A 24505-nucleotide genomic window follows, 5' to 3' on the forward strand; every position below is an offset into this window, starting at 1 on the left:
ACCTAACAGTTGCCTTGTCCATTCCATACTTAGTCATTTTTTCAATAAGGATTGTATGAGAGACTTTGTCAAATGCTTTGCTGAAGTCAAGATATACTATATCTACAGCATTTCCTTGATCCACCCAATCAGTAATACCATCATAGAAGGAAATTAAATTAGTCTGACATGACTTATTAGTTACAAACCCATGCTGACTCTGTTTAATCACTTCATTCTTATCCAGGTATTGACATACATGTTGTTTAATAATTTGTTCAAAGATCTTTCCTGGTATAGAAGTCAGACTCACCGGCCTATAGTTGCCTGGGTCCACCTTCTTCCCCTTTTTGAAGATAGGAACAACATTTGCTCTTCTCCAGTCTTCTGGCACTTCTCCTGTTCTCCAAGAATTTTCAAAGATTATGGAGAGGGGTTTAAAAATTTCTTCTGCTATCTCCTTCAGTACTCTGGGGTGTAATTCATCTGGACCTGGAGACTTGAATACATTTAGGTTAGCTAAGTGTTTCCTCACTATCATTCTGTTTATAGATATCCTGGATTCTTCTATTCCCTTAATAGGACAGTGAATAACAGAGTATTAGTATGAGTATTAAAATCTAAGGCTGTGTTCACACACAGCGTTTTTTTATCGGTTTTTACCGCGGTTTTGACTATATAACCGCTAAAAATAAGCTTCCCAGTCATTTCTATGCATTTTGCACTTTTTGTGCACATTGATGCGTTTTTTTTACCGCGAAAAAACCGCATCGCGGTAAAAACCGCAGCATGCTCATTAATTTTGCGGATTTTTCCGCGGTTTTAGCTTCTTCCATGCGGTTTGAAACCGCTGAGGAAAAGAACGCATCAAAAACGCATCAAAACCGTGCAAAAAAAGTGCAAAAACCGCAGCGGAAAAATAGGTGCGGTTTCTGGGAAGGGATTCAGGTTTTTGAGCAGAAATTTTCTGCAACGTGTGCACTTAGCCTTATCATTAAATGTAAGAGGCCTAAATAGCCCAAAAAAGAGACATGTTACGTGGAGAGAGATTAAGAAGTGCAAAGCAGATATTGTGTGCCTTCAGGAGGTAAAGCTGGCCAGAGAAAAACATCCTCAATTGGGGAATAAAAACTACACACACACATTTAAATCCTTAAATGAGAAGAAAAAAGCAGGGGTAGTCACCCTAATTAGAAACAGCATTTCCTTTGAGTTAATTGATGAATACCCAGACTCAGAGGGTAGATATTTTTTTATAACCTGTCTAATCAACAGCCACTTAACCCTGGTCAATGTCTATGCACCCAATAAAGCCCAGATGCGTTTTTTTGACAGCCTGGACAAGAAAATCCAGGAGGTCAAGAGGTACAATCATTCTAGTAGGAGACTTCAACATTGTGCCAGATGGTCAATTGGACTCAACATCCAAATCTAGAGGCTCCTTTCCAACTCTAAAAAACTGGTTACAGAAGCAGGAATCTTTAGATGTCTTTAGGTGTTTGAACTCATCGTCATTGGATTATTCCTTTTACTCTGATACCCATAAAACCTTCTCAAGGATTGAACTGTTCCTAACTGACTCCTTATCAATTTCCAAATTCAAAAAAGTTGAAATTTTACCCTGGTCCTTTTCTGAACACTCCCCTATTTTGGGTGAGATTTTGCTGGGGGAATCGGTGGACTCTTATTCTCTCTGGAAGTGTAATTCCCTTTTACTACAATCCCCCAAATTTGAAAAAAAGATCGAAAATGCCATATCCAATTACTTTAAAGAGAACAAAACGGAGAACATGTGCCCATTTTCAGTATGGAATGCCCACAAGGCGGTAATAAGAGGATTATTAATGCATATAGCATCCATCAATAGAAAACAAAACAAGGAAAAAATTAATAAACTGCAAACAGACCATAAAAATAAGGAAGATGCCCAACAAAACCTACATACCCCTTCAACTACTATTCATATTGAGATTCTTAAACTGAGAACTGCACTTAGAACAGCCCTTTTTGGTGAGTGTGAAAAATATGCTAAAATAATGAAATCCAACTATTATTATTTCTCGTATAATAAACCAGCAAGATTAATGGCCCAAAAATTTAAAGCAATTAGAGTAAAAATTAGAATAAATAAAACACAAAAATTCCTTCCTTGAACACCCAAAAGACATAGTGGACTCGTTTTCAGAATATTACGCATCTCTTTACAACCATGAATTTGAGGATGGAATTCAACAACCCAGCAAACAGTCTATTAAATTTCTGTCCTGCATTAACCTGCCCACAATTTCTGACCAACATCTTGTTTCGCTTAATTCCCCTATAAATGAATCCGAAACCTTGGAGGTTATTAACAATCTAAAGAAAAAAAAATCCCCAGGTCCAGACGGATACTGCAATAAGTACTTTCAACTCTTTGCTCCCCAATTAGTCCCACATCTAGTAGAAGTATTAAACAAAGCTTCCACAATAGGGGAGTTCCCTCCTGAGATGCTTCAGGCTACTATAACTCTAATCCCGAAGCCAAAGGGGGACCTAGAACTGGTGAAAAATTATAGACCTATATCGCTATTAAACACTGATGTGAAAATATATGCTAAAATTATCACGAATAGGCTAAAAAACATACTACCAGATATTATCCATGGGGACCAACTGGGCTTTGTGGAATCAAAAAATAATCCTCACACCCCAGATGGTATTGTTGTCTCTGGAATTGGAAAAAATTCAAGCACAACATAGAGTCTTAGTAATCCATTTATTTCTAATTACTAAAAATGCAATTGCGGCTTTATGGAAAGAAAAAAATGTCCCAGTTATTCAGGACATTGTGGATAAAATGTCACTCCACAACTCATATGAAAAAGCCCATGCAAATGCTAACAATTACTATGCAACTTATCTCAAGAGATGGGAATCCTGGAATAGCTTTGCTCCCTGAACATGTGCTAAAGATGTCTCTCCTCAATTTATAGCTACTCAGGATACGTTATATTTGTCTTTCAGAAACAACAGGAACTATTAACTGCATTATAGGTTATAAACATTACTGTTAAGTGTTTAGTTATCCCCTTTCCCCCCAATACTTTCCATTGTACTGTTCCCTTAAGCCTGTACAGCAGCTTCTTTCTACTGTATCCTCCCCTACCCCATCTATTATTTTATTGACATAAAAATTTTCAGTAACGTTATTTGAAAAAGGATATGCGTTGACCTAGATGGACTTAAAGTCTTCCTTCAACCCTAATAACTATGATATCAGAGATGGTTACCCTTACTGACCAAATTATAAGTAACTTCAAGAACCCACTAAAAAGCAAAAAAAACAACTGTTTTTTTTTTTTTTTTATTCAGTTCCTGAAATGTATGAGATGTGGAATAAGTGAGGCTGAAACATCATGTATGTACATATAAGTTTGAGTTTACAACCAAGGTATACAACAGGTTGATACTGGAAAATATCCCATTATAAGGTCAGATATAGTCAGTGATGGGCAATGCTGTGTTATATGCTGAAACAATAAATGAGGAGAAGCCGCCTGCTCCTCTACAGCAGTTACAGACAAACGGCTCTCAAATCACCAGCTGCACATAAATGTCTGCAGCCATAGGTGTATGTCCAGAAAACTGCAAGGTCTGTACCCCAGTAAGTCATGCTATGTACATGCACTAGACTATGGACAGGGCTGAAAAGCTGGACCCATGATGTCCCCTCCAAAGCAAGCTGCAGCATCACACTAGCAGTGCCCACTCCCTGCCCGCCATGTGCTGAGTTATTAGTGCCCATTCACTGCCTCGCCATGTGTGGAGTTAATAGTGGCCACTCACCACCCTGCCCTGTACTGAGTTACTCCCCAAATATTTATTTTTACATATGATAAAACATATATGATAAGGCTCCAGGTAATCCACTGAGGCATGTGCTATCCACCATCTTGGGTAATATATAATAAGCACTTGGTGGGTATACACCGATCCTGCAAACATATGAGGGGGACAATATACAGAAACAGGATGGATATATCCGGCAGGACAGCATGTAACCTAAGGGGGCTAAAGGCTGCCATAGCTACAGAAATAAAGCACTGAGCTGGAAGTCATGTACAGATTATATGTACAGCGAGGAAAATAACCTGTACACACAGGCTTTGTGTATATATAGTGTGATCTGTATATAGCAGAGTGAGGAATGATACCATGTAACACAGGATCTGTATACATGATAAGTATACAGCACAGGGATGGAGCCTGTACACAGATACCACATATATAGTGAGATTAACCTGGTTACCTGGATCTTTACACCCAGCATAATCAGTATGTAGCAGAGATGAGGTCACATACAGGTCACCAGACTCCATAAATGGGAGGGGGGGATAATCGGCACACAGCAGGATCAGTATATACTGCACTGACATGAAATGCAGTCTCTCATCATCAAACATATACCATCTCTACTGCTGTGTCATGGCAGATTTATGCTCACAGCACTTGTTCCCCATATTATACAGTCCACCCAAAACCCATGAAGTATAATACAGCAGTAATGTGTGATATATCAGCCATGTCTGCATGGAGGTCACACAGAATCAGCCTCTGCAATGTGTGAGGTAAAATGTAGCAGACACATGAAGGAACATGGCAGCTACATAAATTTCTGAGGTAATATTGATCCCATATATGATGTAGGAGCTGATACTACACTAGTAGACTGTCTGAGGTGAATATGGAGTAGTATATAAGCCATGTATGCAGGGGAGGTCACACGAGCTGCCTCTGCAGTGTGGGAGGTAAGTTTTAGCAGACACGTGCGGGATCATGATAGCTACATGAATTTCTGAGGTAATATTGAGCACATATATGATGTAGGAGCTGACACTACACTAGTACTCGATGTCAGAGGTAAATCTTCTCCTATCATCTGTATTGTGAGGTGATAACCCTAGTATTATCCTCCCTGACAGTGCAGACATGTTTCCTCTAGTTCATCCAGTGAGAGAAAGAGGGGGAGAGACAGTTGCCTCCTCACAGTGACACAGCAGGCACAGACTCAATGTGCTCCTTCGTCTTAAAGTAACATCACTCTTGCTTAAAATCTACACCACTATACAAACAAAGCTGCAGGAGTTAAATATTCACCCCTCCCAAAGTCATGTCCTCCTCGGTTTAGTGTTCCGGTGTTTTCTTTATAGCAGGATTATGACGGCAGATGGAAAAAGTCAATTTCAAAATGTCTTACTTTCATGTTCACTAAAACAACTTAACATGAGAATACCCCCTACTTACCGACCACTGGTTCAGCAGTCATTAAGGGGCCTTAATCCTAGGAGGTTTAAGTGTATAGCAAAGATAGTTGTCATTTCACCCATAGCCAGTCTAACAGTACACGAGTACTACAGTGCATGAGACCAGCAGTCAAAGTGAAAAAAGTGCACACAAATGACAAAAATTCATTGTGCGATTCAAAAATAAAAAAAAAACTTGCACATAATTTGGTATCAGCAGCTCTGGAACAACCCAAACTATAAAACTCACATCATTTATTCCGTGCTGTAAACACCATAAAAAAAGTAATAAAAAAAGCTCAAGTAATCATACTGACACACGAAACTTAGTGATCAAAAATCAGTTGTAAAAAAAATATATATTTTTAATGTGCAAAAGTAGCAAACCATAAATAAAAATATATATCTTCTATCAATACTAGCTGAAGAGCCCGGTGTTGCCTGGGTATAGTAACCAACTGTGGTTAGTTCTAACAAATTATAATGATTATATTGCACATAAAAACCGTGCATCTAATCCTCTCCTGTGTGATACTGACTGCTGAGCCGTGTTTCTAATCCTATCCTGTGTGATACTGACTGCTGAGCCGTGAATCTAATACTATTGTGTGTGATACGGTCTGCTGAGCTGTGTATCTAATCCTATCCTGTGTGATACGGGCTGCTGAGCCGTGTATCTATTATCGTGCATCTAATCCTCTCCTGTGTGATACTGACTGCTGAGCCGTGTTTCTAATCCTATCCTGTGTGATACTGTGTGCTGAGCTGCGTATCTAATCCTATCCTGTGTGATACGGTCTGCTGAGCTGTGTATCTATTCTTATCCTGTGTGATACTGACTGCTGAGCTGTGTATCTAATCCTATCCTGTGTGATACTGACTGCTGAGCTGTGTATCTAATCCTATCCTGTGTGATACTGACTGCTGAGCTGTGTATCTAATCCTATCCTGTGTGATACTGACTACTGAGCTGCGTATCTAATCCTATCCTATGTGATACTGACTGCTGAGCCGTGTATCTATTCCTATCCTGTGTGATACTGACTGCTGAGCTGTGTATCTAATCCTATCCTGTGTGATAGTCTGCTGAGCCATGAATCTAATACTATTCTGTGTGATACTGTCTGCTGAGCCGTGTATCTATTCTTATCCTTTGTGATACTGACTGCTGAGCTGTGTATCTAATCCTATCCTGTGTGATACTGTCTGCTGAGCTGTGTAGCTAATCCTCCCCTGTGTGATACTGACTGCTGAGCTGTGTATCTAATCCTTTCCTGTGTGATACTGACTGCTGAGCTGTGTATCTAATCCTATCCTGTGTGATACTGACTGCTGAGCCGTGTTTCTAATCCTATCCTGTGTGATATTGTGTGCTGAGCTGTGTATCTATTCCTATCCTGTGTGATACTGACTGCTGAGCCGTGTATCTAATCCTATCCTGTGTGATACTGACGGCTGAGCCATGTATCTATTCCTATTCTGTGTGATACTGTGTGCTGAGCTGTGTATCTATTCCTATCCTGTGTGATACTGACTGCTGAGCTGTGTATCTAATCCTATCCTGTGTGATACTGACTGCTGAGCCGTGTATCTAATCTTATCCTGTGTGATACTGCCTGCTGAGCCATGTGTCTATCCTCTCCTGTGTGATACTGACTGCTGAGCCGTGTTTCTAATCCTATCCTGTGTGATACTGTGTGCTGAGCTGTGTATCTATTCCTATCCTGTGTGATACTGACTGCTGAGCCGTGTATCCAATCCTATCCTGTGTGATACTGACGGCTGAGCCATGTATCTATTCCTATCCTGTGTGATACTGTCTGCTGAGCTGTGTATCTAATCCTATCCTGTGTGATACTGACTGCTGAGCTGTGTATCTAATCCTATCCTGTGTGATACTGACTGCTGAGCTGTGTATCTAATCCTATCCTGTGTGATACTGACTGCTGAGCCGTGTATCTAATCCTATCCTGTGTGATACTGCCTGCTGAGCCATGTGTCTAATCCTCTCCTGTGTGATACTGACTGCTGAGCTGTGTATCTAATCCTATCCTGTGTGATACTGACTGCTGAGCCGTGTATCTAATCCTATCCTGTGTGATACTGACTGCTGAGCTGTGTATCTAATCCTATCCTGTGTGATGCTGACTGCTGAGCCGTGTATCTAATCCTATCCTGTGTGATACTGGGCTCCCCCTGCAGTCTGTGTCAGAGGGTGGTCTGTGTTGGCACGGTAATAAATTGTGTTATTTCCAGCTTTACAGAAGGACGATAGCACTATAGAAATAAGAATAATAGGCCTCAGTTACCACAACTGTCTACAAAGAAAACTGTTGCTGATAGCAACCAATCACAGCTCATTTTTCATCTTTTAAACAGCTCTGGGACAGCGTGGCGAGTTTTGAGTGGCGACTTTTGTGTTTCGACTTTTATGTGGCGAGGTTGGTGTATGTGTGGTGAAATGTGTGCTGAGGGTGGTATATGTGTTGAAGCACGTGGTAGTGTGTGGCGCATTTTGTGTGTGTGTTCATATCCCCGTGTGTGGTGAGTATCCCATGTCAGGGCCCCACCTTAGCAACTGTACGGTATATACTCTTTGGCGCCATCGCTCTCATTCTTTAAGTCCCCCTTGTTCACATCTGGCAGCTGTCAACTTGCCTCCAACACTTTAACTTTCACTTTTTCCCCATTATGTAGATAGGGGCAAAATTGTTTGGTGAATTGGAACACAGGGTTAAAATTTCACCTCACAACATAGCCTATGACACTCTCGGGGTCCAGACGTGTGACTGTGCCAAATTTTGTGGCTGTAGCTGCGACGGTGCGGATGCCAATCCCGGACATACATACATACATACATACATACATACATACATACACACCCACATTGAGCTTTATATATTAGATAATCGAACTGGCCCGAAGAATAAATCTTTCTTACAACTGTTATGGCAAGGTGAACTGTGCAAAAAATATTTATAAAACAATAACTGAATTGCTGGTTTTTGTTCATTCTGTGTCTGAAAAATCTAAATAAAATGCGATAAAAAAATGTTATCTACCCCTAAATGGTACCAATAAAATCTTAATCTTGTCACGCCAAAAAATAAGCCTACATATACAGCTCTGTTAGCTGTAATCGCACTGACTGAAAGAATAAATCCATCTTATACTGCACAAAAAAAATGGTGTAAAAATAACAACTATTCATGTACTGCTGCCTATTTGTACATTCTTTTTCTTAAAAATTGGAATAAGGCTCAGTTCACATTTGTCCTGTGCTCTCCATTAAGCGCTTATGTCTTGGTTTTTGTGTAAATTCCAAAAAACGCTAAAAAGACTAAATCCGTTATGGAATCACTCACTATAATGAGGCAAATGGATTAAATTTGGACTTCGTCTGGTCTCTCTTCCGGGGGTGTCCCATAATTTTAGACGTCTTTTTAGCGCACAAGTGTGACGTACATACTTAGCGTAAAACACTATATAATCCCAGTCTTGTACTGAAAGTGATCAAAACTATGTACCCCAAAGTGTTAAAAAAGAACACCTAACTTACCCCACACAAAACCCGGCCCATACTCAGATTCTTCATCTGTCTCTGGAAATATAGGGATTCCCACATTACGGGTACAACAAAGACTCCCACCCTCTCAAATAAAATCCAGTGAAATCTGTGCTCCTAAATCTAAATATACCCCTTCCTGAACCCCAGTGTATCTAAACTGCAGGAAGCAGACATATGTTTGGAAGTACTGTAGCAGGTAGAACACAATTAACAATTTACAGTGTACGTATGTCCAGACACACAAACTGGGCCACAATGTGTGGTCACTAAGCTGGCATATTTTCACCTTCTTCCACATGCCATGTAGTGGACACAGCTACCATTTGGAAGAAGGTACTCTGGTCAGATAAAGTAGAACTTTTAGGGCTGTGTGTGGTGGAAAACTAACTCTTCTCCTCACCATGAAAAATCCATCCCCATTGTCAAACACTACGGTGGCAGCAGCATCATGCTGTGGGGCTGTTTTTCTTCAGCAGGGTCAGGGAAACTGGTCAGAGTTGGTGGGAAGATGGATGGCGCTAAATACAGGGAAATTCTGGAAGAAAATCTGTTTGAGGCTGCAAAAGCCTTGAGACTGGGGCGTAGGTTGACCTTCAAGCAGGACAACTATCCTAAACTTACTGACAGAGATAAAATGGAATGGTTTAGGTCAAAGTTTATTTGTGTTTGAAGGCCTAGTCAATGTCCAGGCCTCAATCCAATTGAGAATCTGTCGCAAAACTTGAAAATTGCTGTGCACATATGGTCTCCATCCAATCTCTCTCAGCTAGGGCTAGTTTACTACAGAATAATGGGCAAAATGTTCAGCCTCTAGATGTGCAAATCTGGAAGAGAACATACCCCAAACTCCTGCAGCAGTAAACTACAAAACTATTGACTGAGGGTGGGGATGGATATAAGTGCATGTCACAATTTTCAGACTTCTATTTTCAAAATATTTAGCAAACTATGCATCATTGGATTGTTAAAACGGTCGATATTGACTTCTAGGATTGCTTTTTCCGATAGGTGGCACTAGAGTTCTAGTAATCTTCCTCTCTGAAGAGTCAATTTGCGTTTTTAATTTCCCAGAGAAGCATTTCAAGGCTTAAGTCTCCTCACCTTGGCATGTCAGGCTTGACATGTCAATCTCTGCAAGGAGAAACGTTATCCCTTGGATCCTTTACACTTCACAAATACTTGCTACTTTGTGTTGGTATATCACATAAAATCCGAGATAAAATACCTTTAAGTTTGTGGTTATAATGTGGAAATGAAGGGGTATGAATACTTTTTCAAGGCGCTGTATGTTGAATCGCTGTGTTTCACAGAAATTGCGTAACAAATTATGGGATCTCCTATTACCCATCATGGAAATCTTATATTTGGTGCTACCCCCCCCCCCCCCCCCCAAAAAAAAAAAAAATGTTATTTTGTTTTCAGATTTAATTGTTCTAAAGTTTCATAAATCACCTATGGGTTATACTTGTTCAATGCACCAAGAGTCTAGTTTGCAGAATGGGGTCACGACGTTCACTATCTATCCCAGGCAAATTTATGCTCCAAAAATCAAATGGTGCTCTTTCCTTTCCAAGCCCTGCCATGTGTACAAACAGCAGTTTTTGACCACTACTTGCATATTGCCATGTTAGTGAGAAATTGCGTAACAAATTATGGGGTCCATTTTCTCAAATTAACACTTGTGAAAATTACAAACTTGGGGCTAAAAATCACATTTTTGCAGTAAACACTGAAAACATATTTTTTCATTATCACAGCTGAATGTTATAAAGTTCTGTGAAGTACCTGTGAGGTCACAATGCTCAACACACACCTAGATTATTTAATTGTGGGGTTCATTTTCCTAAAAAGGGGTCATTTTTTGGGGTTTCTCCTTTTCTAGTACCTCAGCTGCTGAGCAAATGAGACATGGTGTCTGCAATCTAATCCAAATAACAAATGGCGCTTCTTCCCTTCCCATCCAAGCCCTTTTTATTTTATTTTTTTTTTTATCCACTTCGCCTTAACTCCTGTGAAGCACTAGAAGGGTTAACAAATTTCTTAACTGAAATTTAGACTAATTTAAGGGGTGCAGATTTTAATTGGGGGTTTTCTGATATACAAGTCCCTCAAAGTCTCTTCAAAATTGAATAGGTCTGTTAAAAATTGGATTTGTAAATTTCCTTTAAAAGAAAAAAAATGAAAAATTGCAGCTTAATTTTTACCCTTCTGACATCGGAACAAATTAATTGGACATTTGAAAAATGATGCTGACATAATCTAGACGTATGGGAAATTTTATTTATTAACTATTGTGTGTGTGGTATGACTATCTGGTTTAAGGATATAAGCGTTCAAAGTTTGAATATAGCAAGTTTTTCTAAATTTACATTTTGATATTTAAAAAACAAAAAAACAAAAACGTAAGTTTACTGACTAACAAAAAGTACATTGTGATATGAAAGAACATTCTCAGAATCACCAGGATGTAGAGTCATTCCAGGGTTATTGCCAGATAAATTGACACTGATCAGATTTAAAAAATGTGAATTGGTTTTTAAGGTTAAAATTGGATCTGTCTGTAAGGCCTTAAAGGGGGATATGTCACCAGGTTTTTGCAACTGAATCTGAGAGCAGCATAGTATAGATGGAGATCATTATTCCAGTGGTATGTCACTTGCTATAGTTTTGAGGACTAGTCGGCCTGCTTCCATTTAGCCCTCCTTATTCATCAGCTAAATATAACCCCCGCCCCCACCTATTGACATCTTTGTTATGCACACTGCATGGTGGTGTGGTATGGGTTATACTGAGCTCAGCATTTAAAGAACTGGTAGATCTGCAGCAGATCAACATTTTAAGTCAAAACTGCATCAACCAGCAAAGTGATATATCGCTGGATTCAGGGTCTCTTCATTTACATCAGGCTGCTCTCAAATGGGGTTACAAAATCTTGGTGACAATTCTCTTTAAGACCCTACAGACTTTAAATTGCAAACAAAATGTCTTAAGTTTTTATATGATGGTGTGAAATCTACCTTGGAATGCAAATAATTTATCCAATTCACATTTTATGCATATTTTGAATGTTTTTATTGCGAACAGGTATTATCAAGAGCTTTTCGGAACCGGTTTGTGGAGCTGCATTATGACGAGTTGCCAAGTGCTGAGCTGGAAACCATATTGCACAAACGCTGTTGCCTGCCTCCATCATACTGTAATAAGCTGGTTGCTGTGATGTTAGAGCTGCAGGTAAATGCTCTTGTTATTACATGAAGAGCAATCGAAATATTGTGTAGCGCTAACTATATAGAATCTTGCCTTCTAACTCCATATGGTTTCATTCATTCTTTAGTCATATAGAAGAGGATCCTCAGTGTTTGCCGGAAAGCAAGGATTTATCACACTACGCGATCTCTTCAGATGGGCTGAAAGATACCGCTTATCAGAGCAAACCGAAAAAGATTATGACTGGCTACAGCACTTGGCCAATGACGGTATAGCTACTTGTGTCTATGAACAGATCAATCAGTGCTGGTGACCAGTTAGATCTGACCAATGTGTCTATTCCTTTAGGCTTCCTTCTGCTTGCTGGCAGAGTGAGAAAACAAGAAGAGGTTGATGTAATCTTAAAAGTCATAAAAAAGTTCTTCAAGAAAGGAGTAGTGCCAGAAGTCCTTTTCTCCATGGATAGTGTTCAAAAGCAATTGGGTAAGTATTCAAAGATTAGCCATTCCATGAAATGCTGATAAAGGGGTTGTTCATTCCTTGGCCAAAATTTTTTTTAAATATTGGTTCCCTAGTGTATAATAAGAATAAGATGCTCGCCTCCCTCACAGGCACTGCTACATTGATGTTGGCACAAAGTCTCAAAGTAACCATATGACATTTTTATGTCTCAAGAACACTATAGCCAATCAGAAGACGCTAACTGTGCTGCAGTTATCACACATTTGGATGTCTGAGGGTCGACTGCTGATTGGCTGCAGTGCTCACGTGCCATAGCCTTGTCATGTGAGCCCTGGGAGATCCGGCGTCAACATTGCTAACACAGTGCTGGGGTGAGAGTTATGGTGTTTTTTTTTTTTTTTTTAAATATTTTTTTTACATTGTGGAACATAGTATTTAAAAAGAAACTGTCGGCTGGTTTTTGCTGTGCAATCTGAGGGCAGCATATCGTAGGGGCCGTGACACTAATTTCAGCTATGTGTCACTTATTAGGCTGTGTGCTGTTGTTGCAGGAGATTATCACTGCTCCACCAGCTGCATCCTGGTCCAACCACACCCCCATCACTGATTAGTAGCTTATTGTCAATACAAAGAAAGCTGCTAATCGTTGATGTGGGCGGAGTCTGCTTCTTGAGCTCTGCTGAGTTGTGTAACAACGCTGGACTCAGGGGTCTTTTTCTCTACATTATGCTGCTCTCAGATGAAATGGCAAAAACCTGGAGACAGATTCCCTTTAAGAAGGATTAATCCAAGTAATGGACAATCCCAGTAACCTTAAATCTAATTCTTCAGTAGTTTCATGGACAGTATGCTGCTTATATGATTGATCTTGGCAGGCAAAATAGTATTCGTTTCTAATATAGAGAGGGTTTCTCCCATCATAAGTTTATTATTGATACATATAGTTAACACATGGTTCTTGCTCACTGTATTGCATCTGTTTTGCTTTGAAATTTCTCTCTCTATGCCTAAATGTTCAGCAGACTACTGTAGCTTCCCATAATACATATGATAAGATGTATTTACCAGCATTGAATGTGGAATCTTAGTGGATTTTAGTGTTTAGACAGGAATCTGCGTCTCAACCTTCACCGCTTTGTAACTTAAACCACAAGAAACTTTTTTCAAGTCAATTTCTATTTCAAAATATAGAGATTTTTGACTTCTGGAGAATAAATACCATAGCCTAATGTCAATGTGTTTTTGTTTTTTTGTTGCAGAAAAATTGTCTGTGTTAGGTGGTGCAATGGATCAGAATTTTTCACATGTTGTATGGACTCGAGGAATGAGAAGGCTTGCAGTTCTCGTGGGTCGAGCATTGGAATTTGGTGAACCTACATTGCTTGTAGGGGATACAGGGTTAGTTTCTGTTTTTAATTGAGTAATTTTGTTGTTTTATTAGCATCTCTTACTTTACAGTCTCTTCCATGTGTTTTATAGATGTGGCAAAACCACCATTTGCCAGTTGTTTGCAGCTTTACAAAATCAGAAGCTTTACTCTGTTAACTGTCATCAACACATGGAAACCTCCGATTTTTTGGGAGGACTTCGACCTGTCAGACACAAGTCCAAAGACAAAGTAAGTTTATTCTCGAGTTGTATGGATTAGTTTTGTCACTGTTGTGTTTGCCAGTGGTTAATATTTTTCTCTATAGGATGAGGATGATGACGACAGCTCAAAGCTGTTTGAGTGGCATGATGGTCCATTAGTATTGGCTATGATGGAAGATGGATTTTTCTTGTTGGATGAAATTTCACTTGCAGATGACTCTGTTTTGGAGAGATTAAATAGGTAAGTCATTCATATGTGGTAGATGGTTGCCTAACAGTTTACTGTGGAGTTTAGGCACCTATGTGATTTTAAAATGTAATTCACTTGTTAGTCCCTTGAAAATAAACCGATCAAGAATTTTCCCGCTGCTGGGAACACCATCTGCTAAAAGTTATAGGGAAACTTGATAGTGTTTGTTACATTTCCCTGCAGTGGCAATGTAAAGGTGACTGGTCAGTTCTCTGTGAGCAGCATGGTATAGAACAGATTTTTTTTTTTCTACAGGGTGGGCCATCTATATGGATACACCTAAACAAAATGGGAATGGTTGGTGATACAGTGGATTGGTCGTTGTGGGCCAGTTGAATTTACCACCAAGGTCTCCCAATCTGACCCCCTTAGACTTTTATCTTTGGAGTCATCTGAAGGTAATTGTCTATGCTGTGAAGATACGTGTTGTGCAGCATCTGAAACAACAGATACTGGAAGCCTGTGCTAGCATTTCTTCTACAGTGTTGCTATCAGTCTGTCAAGAGTGGGAGAAAAGGGTTGCATTGACAATCCAACACAATGGGCAGCACTTTGAACATGTTTTATAAGTGGTCATAAACTTGTAAATAACTCATGAACGAATAAAGTTACATTAAAGCCAAGCACACCATTGTTTTTCTTTTGAATTTCTCAATAAGTTTGATGTGTCACAAGACTCTCTTCCCATTGGAAACAATAAAGTTGGATCCAAAATGGCCGACTTCAAAATGGCCGCCATGGTCACCACCCATCTTGAAAAGTCCCCCCCTCCCATATGCTAATGTGCCACAAACAGGAAGTTGATATCACCAACCATTCCCATTTTATTTAGGTGGATCCATATAGATGGCCCACCATGTACAGTCACAATAGTGATGAGCTCACATACTCGGATAAGGTGTTATCCGAGCATGCTTGAGTGCTAAGAGTATCTTCTACGCTAACATTATGTTCCATTCGCCATGTGTCACAGATGTCAAACAGCTGCGAGACATTCAGCCACAGGGACTTGAACATTATCTTTAGCATGCTCTAATACTCTATTAGCACTCGAGCATGCTCAGATAAGACCTTATCCGAGCCCGTTCGCTCATCACTAGTAGACAACCCTTTAAAGTGTTTATGTATCTCATTACTTTCTTTTTTTGGGTAAAGCTATTTTAAATCACTAATGTTTCATTTTAGTGTTCTTGAAGTGGAAAAGACTTTGGTGTTGGCTGAAAAGGGAGGCAAACAGGATGATAACGAGGTGGAACTTTTAACAGCTGGAACAAATTTCAGAATTTTGGCTACTATGAACCCTGGTGGAGATTTTGGAAAAAAAGAGGTATTCCGTTTGTTACAGTATATTCTTCTGTAAATGTACATAACTGTGTTTTGTCACAGGTCAAGTATACATACTGTAGCTTGACTTTTCTCATCTGTTTCATTAGGGGACATGGGATAATTCTACAAAGTTCAAAATAAAGTTGTGGTTCTCGGAAGACAGGGATGAATTTAAAAACTGACTGCAGTGCCAGGGAGTTGACAAACAGGCAAATGCTTAGTGGGTAACTGAACTGCCCTTCATCTGGCCCTTAAGAAAGTGGTGTTCCTTTCCCCTCTATTTATGCATTACTGTCTTGGTCAGCATATTAGCTGCTATGTAGGTGTTACTTTTTTCTTTGTTATTCTAAACACCCTTTAAATGACCACTCTTGACAGTGGGCAAGTTCTTGTAAAATTCCCATTTGTCACCTTGTGCAGGTTTCCTTTCCAAAGTCTATTCTTCCTACTAGGCCATTGGCTAGTCAAGGCTGCCTGCCTGCCGGCATCTTTGGATGGAAATAAGTTGGGAAAGGCAGCAAAACCTGAAAAATAAGGTCACCAGATGAAAACGGGAGTGGTCAAAAGTTCAACTTTCACTCCCACTTAGGCTGTGTTCACACACGGCGTTTTTTTAGCGTTTTTTTACCGCGGTTTTCCCTATAAAACCGCTAAAAATAACAAAAGTAAGCTTCCCAGTCATTTCTATGCATTTTGCACTTTTTGTGCACATTGATGCGTTTCTACCGCGAAAAAACCGCATCGCGGTAAAAAACGCAGCATGCTCATTAATTTTGCGGATTTTTCCGCGGTTTTGGCTTCTTCCATACGGTTTGAAACCGATATGGAAAAAAAGCATCAAAACCGCGCAAAAACTGCCGCGGAAAAATAGGTGCGCTTTCTGGGAAGGGATTCAGGTTTTTGAGCAGACATTTTCTGCAATGTGTGCACTTAGCCTTAGACTACACTGGCCAGTAGATTTCACAGGAAAAAAAATGAGATACTGAAAGCTACGATAATCCCTTCACCCCGAAGCCTGTTTTCATCTTCCTGATCAGGCTAAATTTTGCAATTCTGACCACTGTCAATTTATGTGGTAACTAGCTGAAGATCCCGGCGCTGCCCGGGCATAGTAACTAGCAACGGTTAGTTATAACAAATTATAATGAATATATATATATATATATATACTGAGTGTATAGCCCCACCCACGCAGCATAGCCACATTCACTATAATATCCCACATCATCCCGTCAGCCATAGCCACCGGACTACTACCCCTAATATCCCACATCATCCTGTCACAGCCGCTGGACTACTACCCCTAATATCCCACATCGTCCCGTCAGCCATAGCCACCGGACAACTACCACTAATATCCCACATCATCCCATCACAGCCGCTTGACTACTACCCCTAATATCCCACATCATCCCGTCAGCCAGAGCCACCGGACTACTACCCCTAATATCCCACATCGTCCCTTCAGCCAGAGCCACCGGACTACTAATATCCCATATCATCCCGTCAAAGCCACCGGACTACTACCCCTAATATCCCACATCATCCCGTCAGCCATAGCCACCGGACAACTACTCCTAATATCCCACATCATCCCATCACAGCCACCAGACTACTACCCCTAATATCCCACATCATCCCGTCAGCCAGAGCCCCCGGACTACTCCCCCCTAATATCCCACATCATCCCATCAGCCTGGGGACAGAGCCAGAGTGCTGAGTGGAATGGCCCTAACTTCCATACCAGGGATCCCTTTAATAGAAGCCTGGGGTGAAAATCAGAGCGCTGAGGGATTTACCCTAAATTCCATACTGGAGATCCCTTTAAGAGAGGCCTGGGGTCAGAATCAGAGCGCAGAGTGGATTTGCCCTCACTTCCATACCAGGAATCCCTTTTAGAGAGCCTGGGATCAGAACCAGAGCGCTGAGTGGATTTGCCCTGACTTCCATACCAATGATCCTTTTAATAGAATCCTGGGGTCAGATTCAGAGCACTGAGGGATTTGCCCTAACTTCCATACAGGAGATTCCTTTAAGAGAGCCTGGGGTCAGTACCAGAGCATTTGAAGGCAATTGCCCTAATTTCCATACCAGGGATCCCTTTGAGAGGCCTGGTGTCAGAACCAAAGCGCTGGATGGATTTGCCCTGACTTCCATACCAATGATACCTTTAATAGAGGCCTGGGGTCAGAATCAGAGCACTGAGGGATTTGCCCTGACTTCCATCCCGGAGATCCCTTTAAGAGAGGCCTGGGGTCAGTACCAAAGCGCTGGATGGATTTGCCCTTGCTTCCATACCAATGATCCCTTTAAGAGGGAAGATGTGCCTGTTGGATGGAGGATGTGTATATGGGCACAGGGGGGGGGGGGATTAATTTCTGTCATGCTCTCTGCTCCTTTCTGGGGGGCAGACAATTGCTGGGAGCTTATGTTTCCCGGGATGCTAGATTTCTCTCACCGTGTCAGTGTCTGCTGAGGTGTTTTCTGGAGTGGGAAAACTGTTGCTCATAGCAACCAATCACAGCTCAGCTTCTTTTAAACAGCTCTGGTGAAATGAAAGATGCTTTGTGATTGGTTGGCATATTGTACTTCATGATAGTTTCTGTGCCTGCCAAAGGGTCGCATGTGGCTTGCGGACCGTAGTTTGCCCAGCCCTGTATTAAAAGATGATGTTGTATTCTAAGTTCTATTATACCTAATAGAGCTGAGAGAGCATGTTGGCTTTTTAGATTTTGGTAAAAAGTGTTACAAGATAAATTCCTCTTGCAGCTGTTAAAAACTTTTAAGAACAGAGAATAGATGTTTACAAACTATGGCCCAGTTCTCTTTGCTCTCAATCAGAAAAAAACATTTAGCTGTGATACTTCACCTAAATTGGAACTACGCCATAGAGGTAAGTATTTAGTGTATCCCTTAAACCCCATACGTTTCTTTATAACTAAGATTTATAAACAGTGCTTTTAACAGTGGTCAAGTTTGTTTAGAAAATTGTAAAAAATTTTGTTTTACAGCTTTCACCTGCCCTTCGCAACAGATTTACAGAGATTTGGTGTCCTCAAAGTAACAATCGACTGGATCTCCTAGAAATAATCAAGCACAATCTAAATCCAGGAATGACTCTCACATTATCAGATGACAATGGTAGTTATTTTTTTTCCCCTCTTAAGTGTGAAAACAGGCCTAGTCAGAAAGTATTTCCACTCTGATTCAAAGGAATGCACACCAAGCTGCACAGTTTAAAGAGAACCTCTTACAAACACCATTAGCCTGCAGATAGTGGGTTAATCTGCAGTTTGAAGAGGTTGTCCTCTAATAGGACATTCCCTTCTCATTTCTGAATGTTTGCCCTGTTTAAATAAGAACAGTTATCTCTATGGAGGAGTGGAAAGATGTCCTTGAATAGACGGAGAAGATCTTGATTAATACGACCCAAAGAAGGTCTCAAATTGTTTCTGGTGCACAGGGTCTACAGGACTCACTCAACACATTATGGAAAATGGGCTTAAAGACGATGATGTTTGTCCGAGCTTCAGTGAGGAAGGAGCACACTTATTGCATATGTTTTGGTCCTGTTCTAAACTAGTTGAACTGTGGGGAAATGTTGGAAAATTAATCATGGAAATTAATGGCCTCCAAATTTCGCTCAATCTTTAGAGATGTATTTTGGGCATTGTTGGAGATTAGGTAGGGTTGGATCTAATCCAACTGGCCATAACTAAAATATACCAAGCCAGAAAATCCATAGCCAAAAACTACGGTAATTAGCAAATTATTCTCCCTTGATAGACAAAATAACCTGGTGTCTGAATAATACAGAAGGTGGAAAAGAAGGTGAACAGCTGGGTAAAAAATGAGGTAGATGGATTAGATGCCTTAGTGTTGTCTCCGAGGAGTTGGCCAGGGTAGTGTTCCTCAACTTATTAATACTTAAAGAAAAATTGAATCTGTGCTAGATTGCACGTCTGAAAGCTGAGAGGAGTTTTGTTGGAACATGGGAGGGGAGGGGGTGGCTTATTCTCAGTTCTGACTTTTTCATCAATGACGGTTGGCAACCTTTTGTGATAGTTGTGATTAAGGCCCTTTATTTTGTCTTAAGGTCAAACTGCTCATTCCTTTTGTCAAACAGGAGAAACAATAAACAGCAAAGCATGTTTCAGTATTTGAGTTTGGTTATGGTAATGCCAAACTTATGCGAAACTGTGTGTGTATTTACGCCTCTCCAATCAAAAAAAACGACTGCTTCAAGTGTTAAACCTCTGTGCTCAGATCTAGCTACTCTCAAGCTATTTTCAAGATGCAAAAAAAAAATAAATCCTATTTTTTTGGATTGCATGCTCGTTGTTAGGTCAACATTTATCACGATTTGTTATATCTGACGCTGTAGTTTTACTCTGTGTCCGGTATGAGCAGCTGCATGCTAATATTGTGTGGCCTTCAGCTTTGTGTTGTGTTAACCGTGATCTGTGTGGTATAATAGCCCAGCCTGAGAAACTGCCACTGACACAAACCAGATTAGGAACCCTCTTACCTCTCCAGACTCGAGCAATGTCTTGTCATGCCATTCATTGCAGCAATTCATAGCTAGTTTGCCATTTCCCTGCTTAGCAAAGTGCTGGGTCTTCATGACTGCAGACATTTCACTAAAATTTGCTTCTTGCTAAAAAGTGTCTTGAGATCTGAAAATCCGACTATATGAAAGATTGCTGTCCTCACTCCATTTTGTGACAAATCTCATTTTCAGGTGCCATTTTAGCAGATCTGATCATTGATTTTATTGAATGGTTGACAATCCAAGAATTTGGACACCGATGCATTCTCAGTATACGAGACATCCTTTCCTGGGTCAATTTCATGAATGTTACGGTAAAAAATGACTTCTCAGACGAGACTGCAGACGAAGGAACTAACCTGGATACCATCACCGCTTTAATTCATGCTGCTTGTCTTGTGTACATCGATGGCTTGGGATCAGGTGGGTTTTTTAGTTTTCAGGTTAATTTACTTTTTAAGGTAAACCTTTTTTTTTCTTGTTATGTGATTATCTGATTTCTGAATGCAAACAACTATCTTAAAAAACAAACAAAAAAAAAAACGGATTAAGTTTTCTATTACTTAATGACTGAGCAATTTTATTTTCAAAGTATATTGTATTAATCAGAAAATTCTCTCATTTTATGGATGGGGAATAATTTCTTTCTTTTGGGAAACTCTTTATAAATTAGAAATAAGCAAATCAATTCACAGAATAGTGGTCCAGCGGCATGATCAGTATTCTGTGCCCCCCGGACAGGAGTGAACCGCCACCTACCTACCGGCATGGCAACGTCGAGTGTGTATCACAATGATGACATTGCGATAGATCAGCTAATCGAAATAGGAGCTGGGGATACCTGCAAGTAAAAGGCAATTCACAAGGTGGTCACGTCAGAATTCAGTGACCGCCAGACCCAGATCCTGTGATTATTTTTTTATTTTTGCTAATTTCTGTTAACCGGTGGCTATGCACGCACAAAGAATAAAATTATTTTTTTTTTTTTTAGCAATCATTAGGTTTGAAATAGGGCCCTTGTTCTGAGATATAGGTTATACCATAAATATATGCCATAAAGTATTTTTTATGACTTTTTCTATTAAAGAGCCCAGTGGGTGTTCTAAAATGGCATTGCTAGGCCCCCAACTGTCATAGCAACCAATCTGCTCAGCAAGATCTCCCCTTAATATGTCTGACCAGATAGATCCATAATTATTTCCTCTTTAAAGGGATTTGGTCATTTCCATTGATGTCTCACATACTAGGCTGTTTGCTGTAGTTTGTCTTCCTCCGGATGTCTGATTTGCCCGAAGGAGGTGATAGACAAGGGGACACTATTTGGCTTCAGGGATTGCGTGACCATGTCGCACAAGCCCATAGGAGACCTACCACTGACATCACTGGAATGGCCTCCGCATAGGAGGCAAGTATAGATGTTTTTTATATTACTTGGGGGAAACCTAGTGATAGAGATGGGATAACCCCACTAATAATCTTAACACATTGTGAAGTTCTCCTTCGCCTCATTGGGGGACACAGGACCATGGGTGTATGCTGCTGCCACATCATAACAATCAATAGCGACCCGCTGACAGGTCGCGTTTGACACTCTGAGATTTAAGGCAACCTATAAACCCTGCTAAACGCAGATTGGCACGTTTTTCTATGGAAGGTCAAAATGTGATTTATTATTACACATAGAGTGTTTTCATCACCTAGTCCCCCTGAGTGGCCTTGGTCACCATAGCATTCCATAGGCTACAACCCGCTGACGAGTCGCGTGTGACACGCTGATATTTAAGGCGACCTATAAACCTTGCTAGACGCAGATTGGCACGTTTTCTATGGAAGGTCATAATGTAATTATTATTACACATAGTGTTTTCATCACCGGTCACCGGTGTATCTAGTCCCCCTGAGTGGCCTTGGTCACCATAGCAGTCCATAAGCTTTACCTGCTAAAGCAGTTGGGTCCCTGCAAGGTTCCTCCATGGGTCGGGACATGTGACTGCCCTTTTTCAGAGGGATCCTCTACCTCAACGGGAACCTTTTAGCCCTTTGAGGTTGGCTAAGTGGTTAAGCTACTGATTTCTGGATTAGAATACTTGAGTTAAATCCCTGGGTTCAGATCCCACATTTGAATCTTTTCTGCACCCTCTCACCATAGAGTCGCAGTGTCCAATGAGTCTCACGGTCCCCTCCACTGACCTCACAGAGGTTTCAGGGATGACGGATACTGTCATTGAAGCCATCAACCAGGACGTTTTCTCTTCCCAGAATCCCACGGTATTTTTCAAGAGAACCTAATGTCCACATACGGTGTTTGCTAAACGCCTTGAGTTTTGGATTGGCGGAAGGATTGAGCTGTTTAATTTACCTGTAGATCGCCTGGTCCGATAAACATCCTAGTCCTACGGATGGACCCTTGTTCAAAGGCCTTCTTTCCTTCGGCATGGATAGTAATCTTCCTTTGGAAGAGGAGGTCCTGGACATCCAATTTTCCAGACGGAAGGCCTTTTATTTGGGGCATGCCCCCCTGGAGGCAGGCAGTTACCCTGTGCTTGCAGCTGTGCAGCGCTGATGTTCTGGGTTCGGATCCCACCAAGGAAAACTTTTGCGTGTAATTTGTGTATTCTCTCCGTGTTTGGGAACTTAATCAACAGGAAGTTGGTTTCAGGCAAGGAACTCACAGATTATAGAGGGGTGGCGGATTCCGTAAGGGCCCTGTTCTTCCCAAACCTACAACAAGCGGGAATGCGGAGGATCCTCCACGTGCCCTCTCCTGCACCGCTCTTTTGTCCCTTAGCGTGTTTTGCGGGCCTTCTCGCACCTCGGCATCCGCAATCCCCGTCCCTCTTAGGGTTCTGAAGCAAACATGCCGGACCCCCCCCCCCCCCCCCCTTCTCCTGAACTTGTCAGAGTTTTCAGACAGCAGTGGATGCTCTCACCGAGGCTGTGAACCAGACCTTATGGATTGACGGGGACTCGATCTCTGGCTCCTCACCATACGGGTCTCTCAAAGGCCAATCCTCCTCTTAGGGTGTTCGCAAATAGAAAGCAACTGGATAAACGCATCACGGATTGGCATAGGGAGTGGGCGAAATTCCCTCCAGTGGACCAACAGATATCCTGTCTGGCGTCAAGATGGAGAATCCTGCCGGTCGTTGTTCGATGCTTTGGGTTCGACATTTTCGCCCTCTTTTGCAACCTTTCCCTGCAGAGAGGATATGGGATTCACGACTCTGTTGTGGGTAGCCAAGGACATGCTCCCTTGTTTAGTTGACCTTTAAAAGAGCTATACAAACCAGTGAGTTTCCTACAGGACCAGTCAGCTGGGAGAAGCCGACCAAAACAGTCCAGGCTAGGGGGTCCAGATCTCATTAATTTTCGGCTCAATGATTCGTGGCATTATACGGGCGACACCATCAAGGCGGGTGATCACCTGCCTTTCTTTCCTCACGTCTAGTCTTTCTTCATGTATGACAAATGGGTCCTGGACCTGGTATCTTGTGGATATAAAACATTTTCCTTCTTGTTCCAGAAAGCAAAGATTCCAGGAGTGATACTTGAGGCAGGGCTCGGCTTTTCAGAACGGAGTCATTCCGTACTGTCTTAACCTCTATGGCAAAGGGAGAGTTGCTAGCATCCTTGATGTCCGGAATGCTTGTCTTCATGCCCCCATCGCTTCGCTGTTAGCAAGGGACACTTCCACTTTACAGCATGTTTAGATAACTTTCTATTTAACGGCCCGTCCTTCCAATCCCGCACGTAGCGCGTGCGTATCCCTTTAGGTACCCTTTCGCACCAGGGCTGGTTGAATAAAAACTTCCCCAGCTCAGCAGATACAGTGCCTTGTGAAAGTTTTCGGCCCTCTGGAACTTTTCAACCTTTTCCCACATATCATTCTTCAAACATAAAGATACCAAATGTAAATTTTTGGTGAAGAATCAACAAGTGGGACATAATTGTGAAGTTGAAAGAAATTTATTGGTTATTTTAAATTTTTGTGGAAATTCAAAAACTGAAAAGTGGGGCGTGCAATATTATTCGGCCCCTTTAACTTAATACTTTGTTGCGCTACTTTTGTTTTCATCTGTAAAAAAGGATACAAGTGATCCTGGGCGTTTCCCATGGGTCAGTGATTTTCCCTCGAGACAAGATCCTTGCCCTTCATCAGGGTGTTCGGGCACTTTGTTGTCCATCCCCTTATTGCATCTGATTCTTCACGGGGGCGCTGCAGAAAACAGCAGCGATGGAAGCTGTTCCTTTTCCCCTCCTACACCTCAGTCCTCTGCAGCTTTAGTTTCTGG

General features: G+C 41.2%; 1 protein-coding gene across 2 annotated transcripts in view; it reads left to right on the forward strand.

Annotated features, from left to right (window-relative positions):
- Positions 1 to 24505, forward strand: part of MDN1 (midasin AAA ATPase 1) — a 476296-nt gene that overhangs the window by 151790 nt on the left and 300001 nt on the right. For both annotated transcript variants that reach the window (XM_073589565.1, XM_073589566.1), the window contains exons 26-34: positions 11914 to 12060; positions 12164 to 12305; positions 12385 to 12519; positions 13758 to 13896; positions 13978 to 14116; positions 14193 to 14329; positions 15524 to 15665; positions 18676 to 18805; positions 20406 to 20636. In XM_073589565.1, coding sequence (XP_073445666.1) covers positions 11914 to 12060; positions 12164 to 12305; positions 12385 to 12519; positions 13758 to 13896; positions 13978 to 14116; positions 14193 to 14329; positions 15524 to 15665; positions 18676 to 18805; positions 20406 to 20636 — 1342 coding nt within the window. The remainder of the gene's footprint in view (positions 1 to 11913; positions 12061 to 12163; positions 12306 to 12384; positions 12520 to 13757; positions 13897 to 13977; positions 14117 to 14192; positions 14330 to 15523; positions 15666 to 18675; positions 18806 to 20405; positions 20637 to 24505) is intronic.

Source organism: Dendrobates tinctorius, unplaced genomic scaffold (assembly GCF_039654945.1).
Source record: "Dendrobates tinctorius isolate UK_male_01 unplaced genomic scaffold, ASM3965494v1 ptg000111l, whole genome shotgun sequence".
Taxonomy (NCBI): Eukaryota; Metazoa; Chordata; class Amphibia; order Anura; family Dendrobatidae; genus Dendrobates; species Dendrobates tinctorius.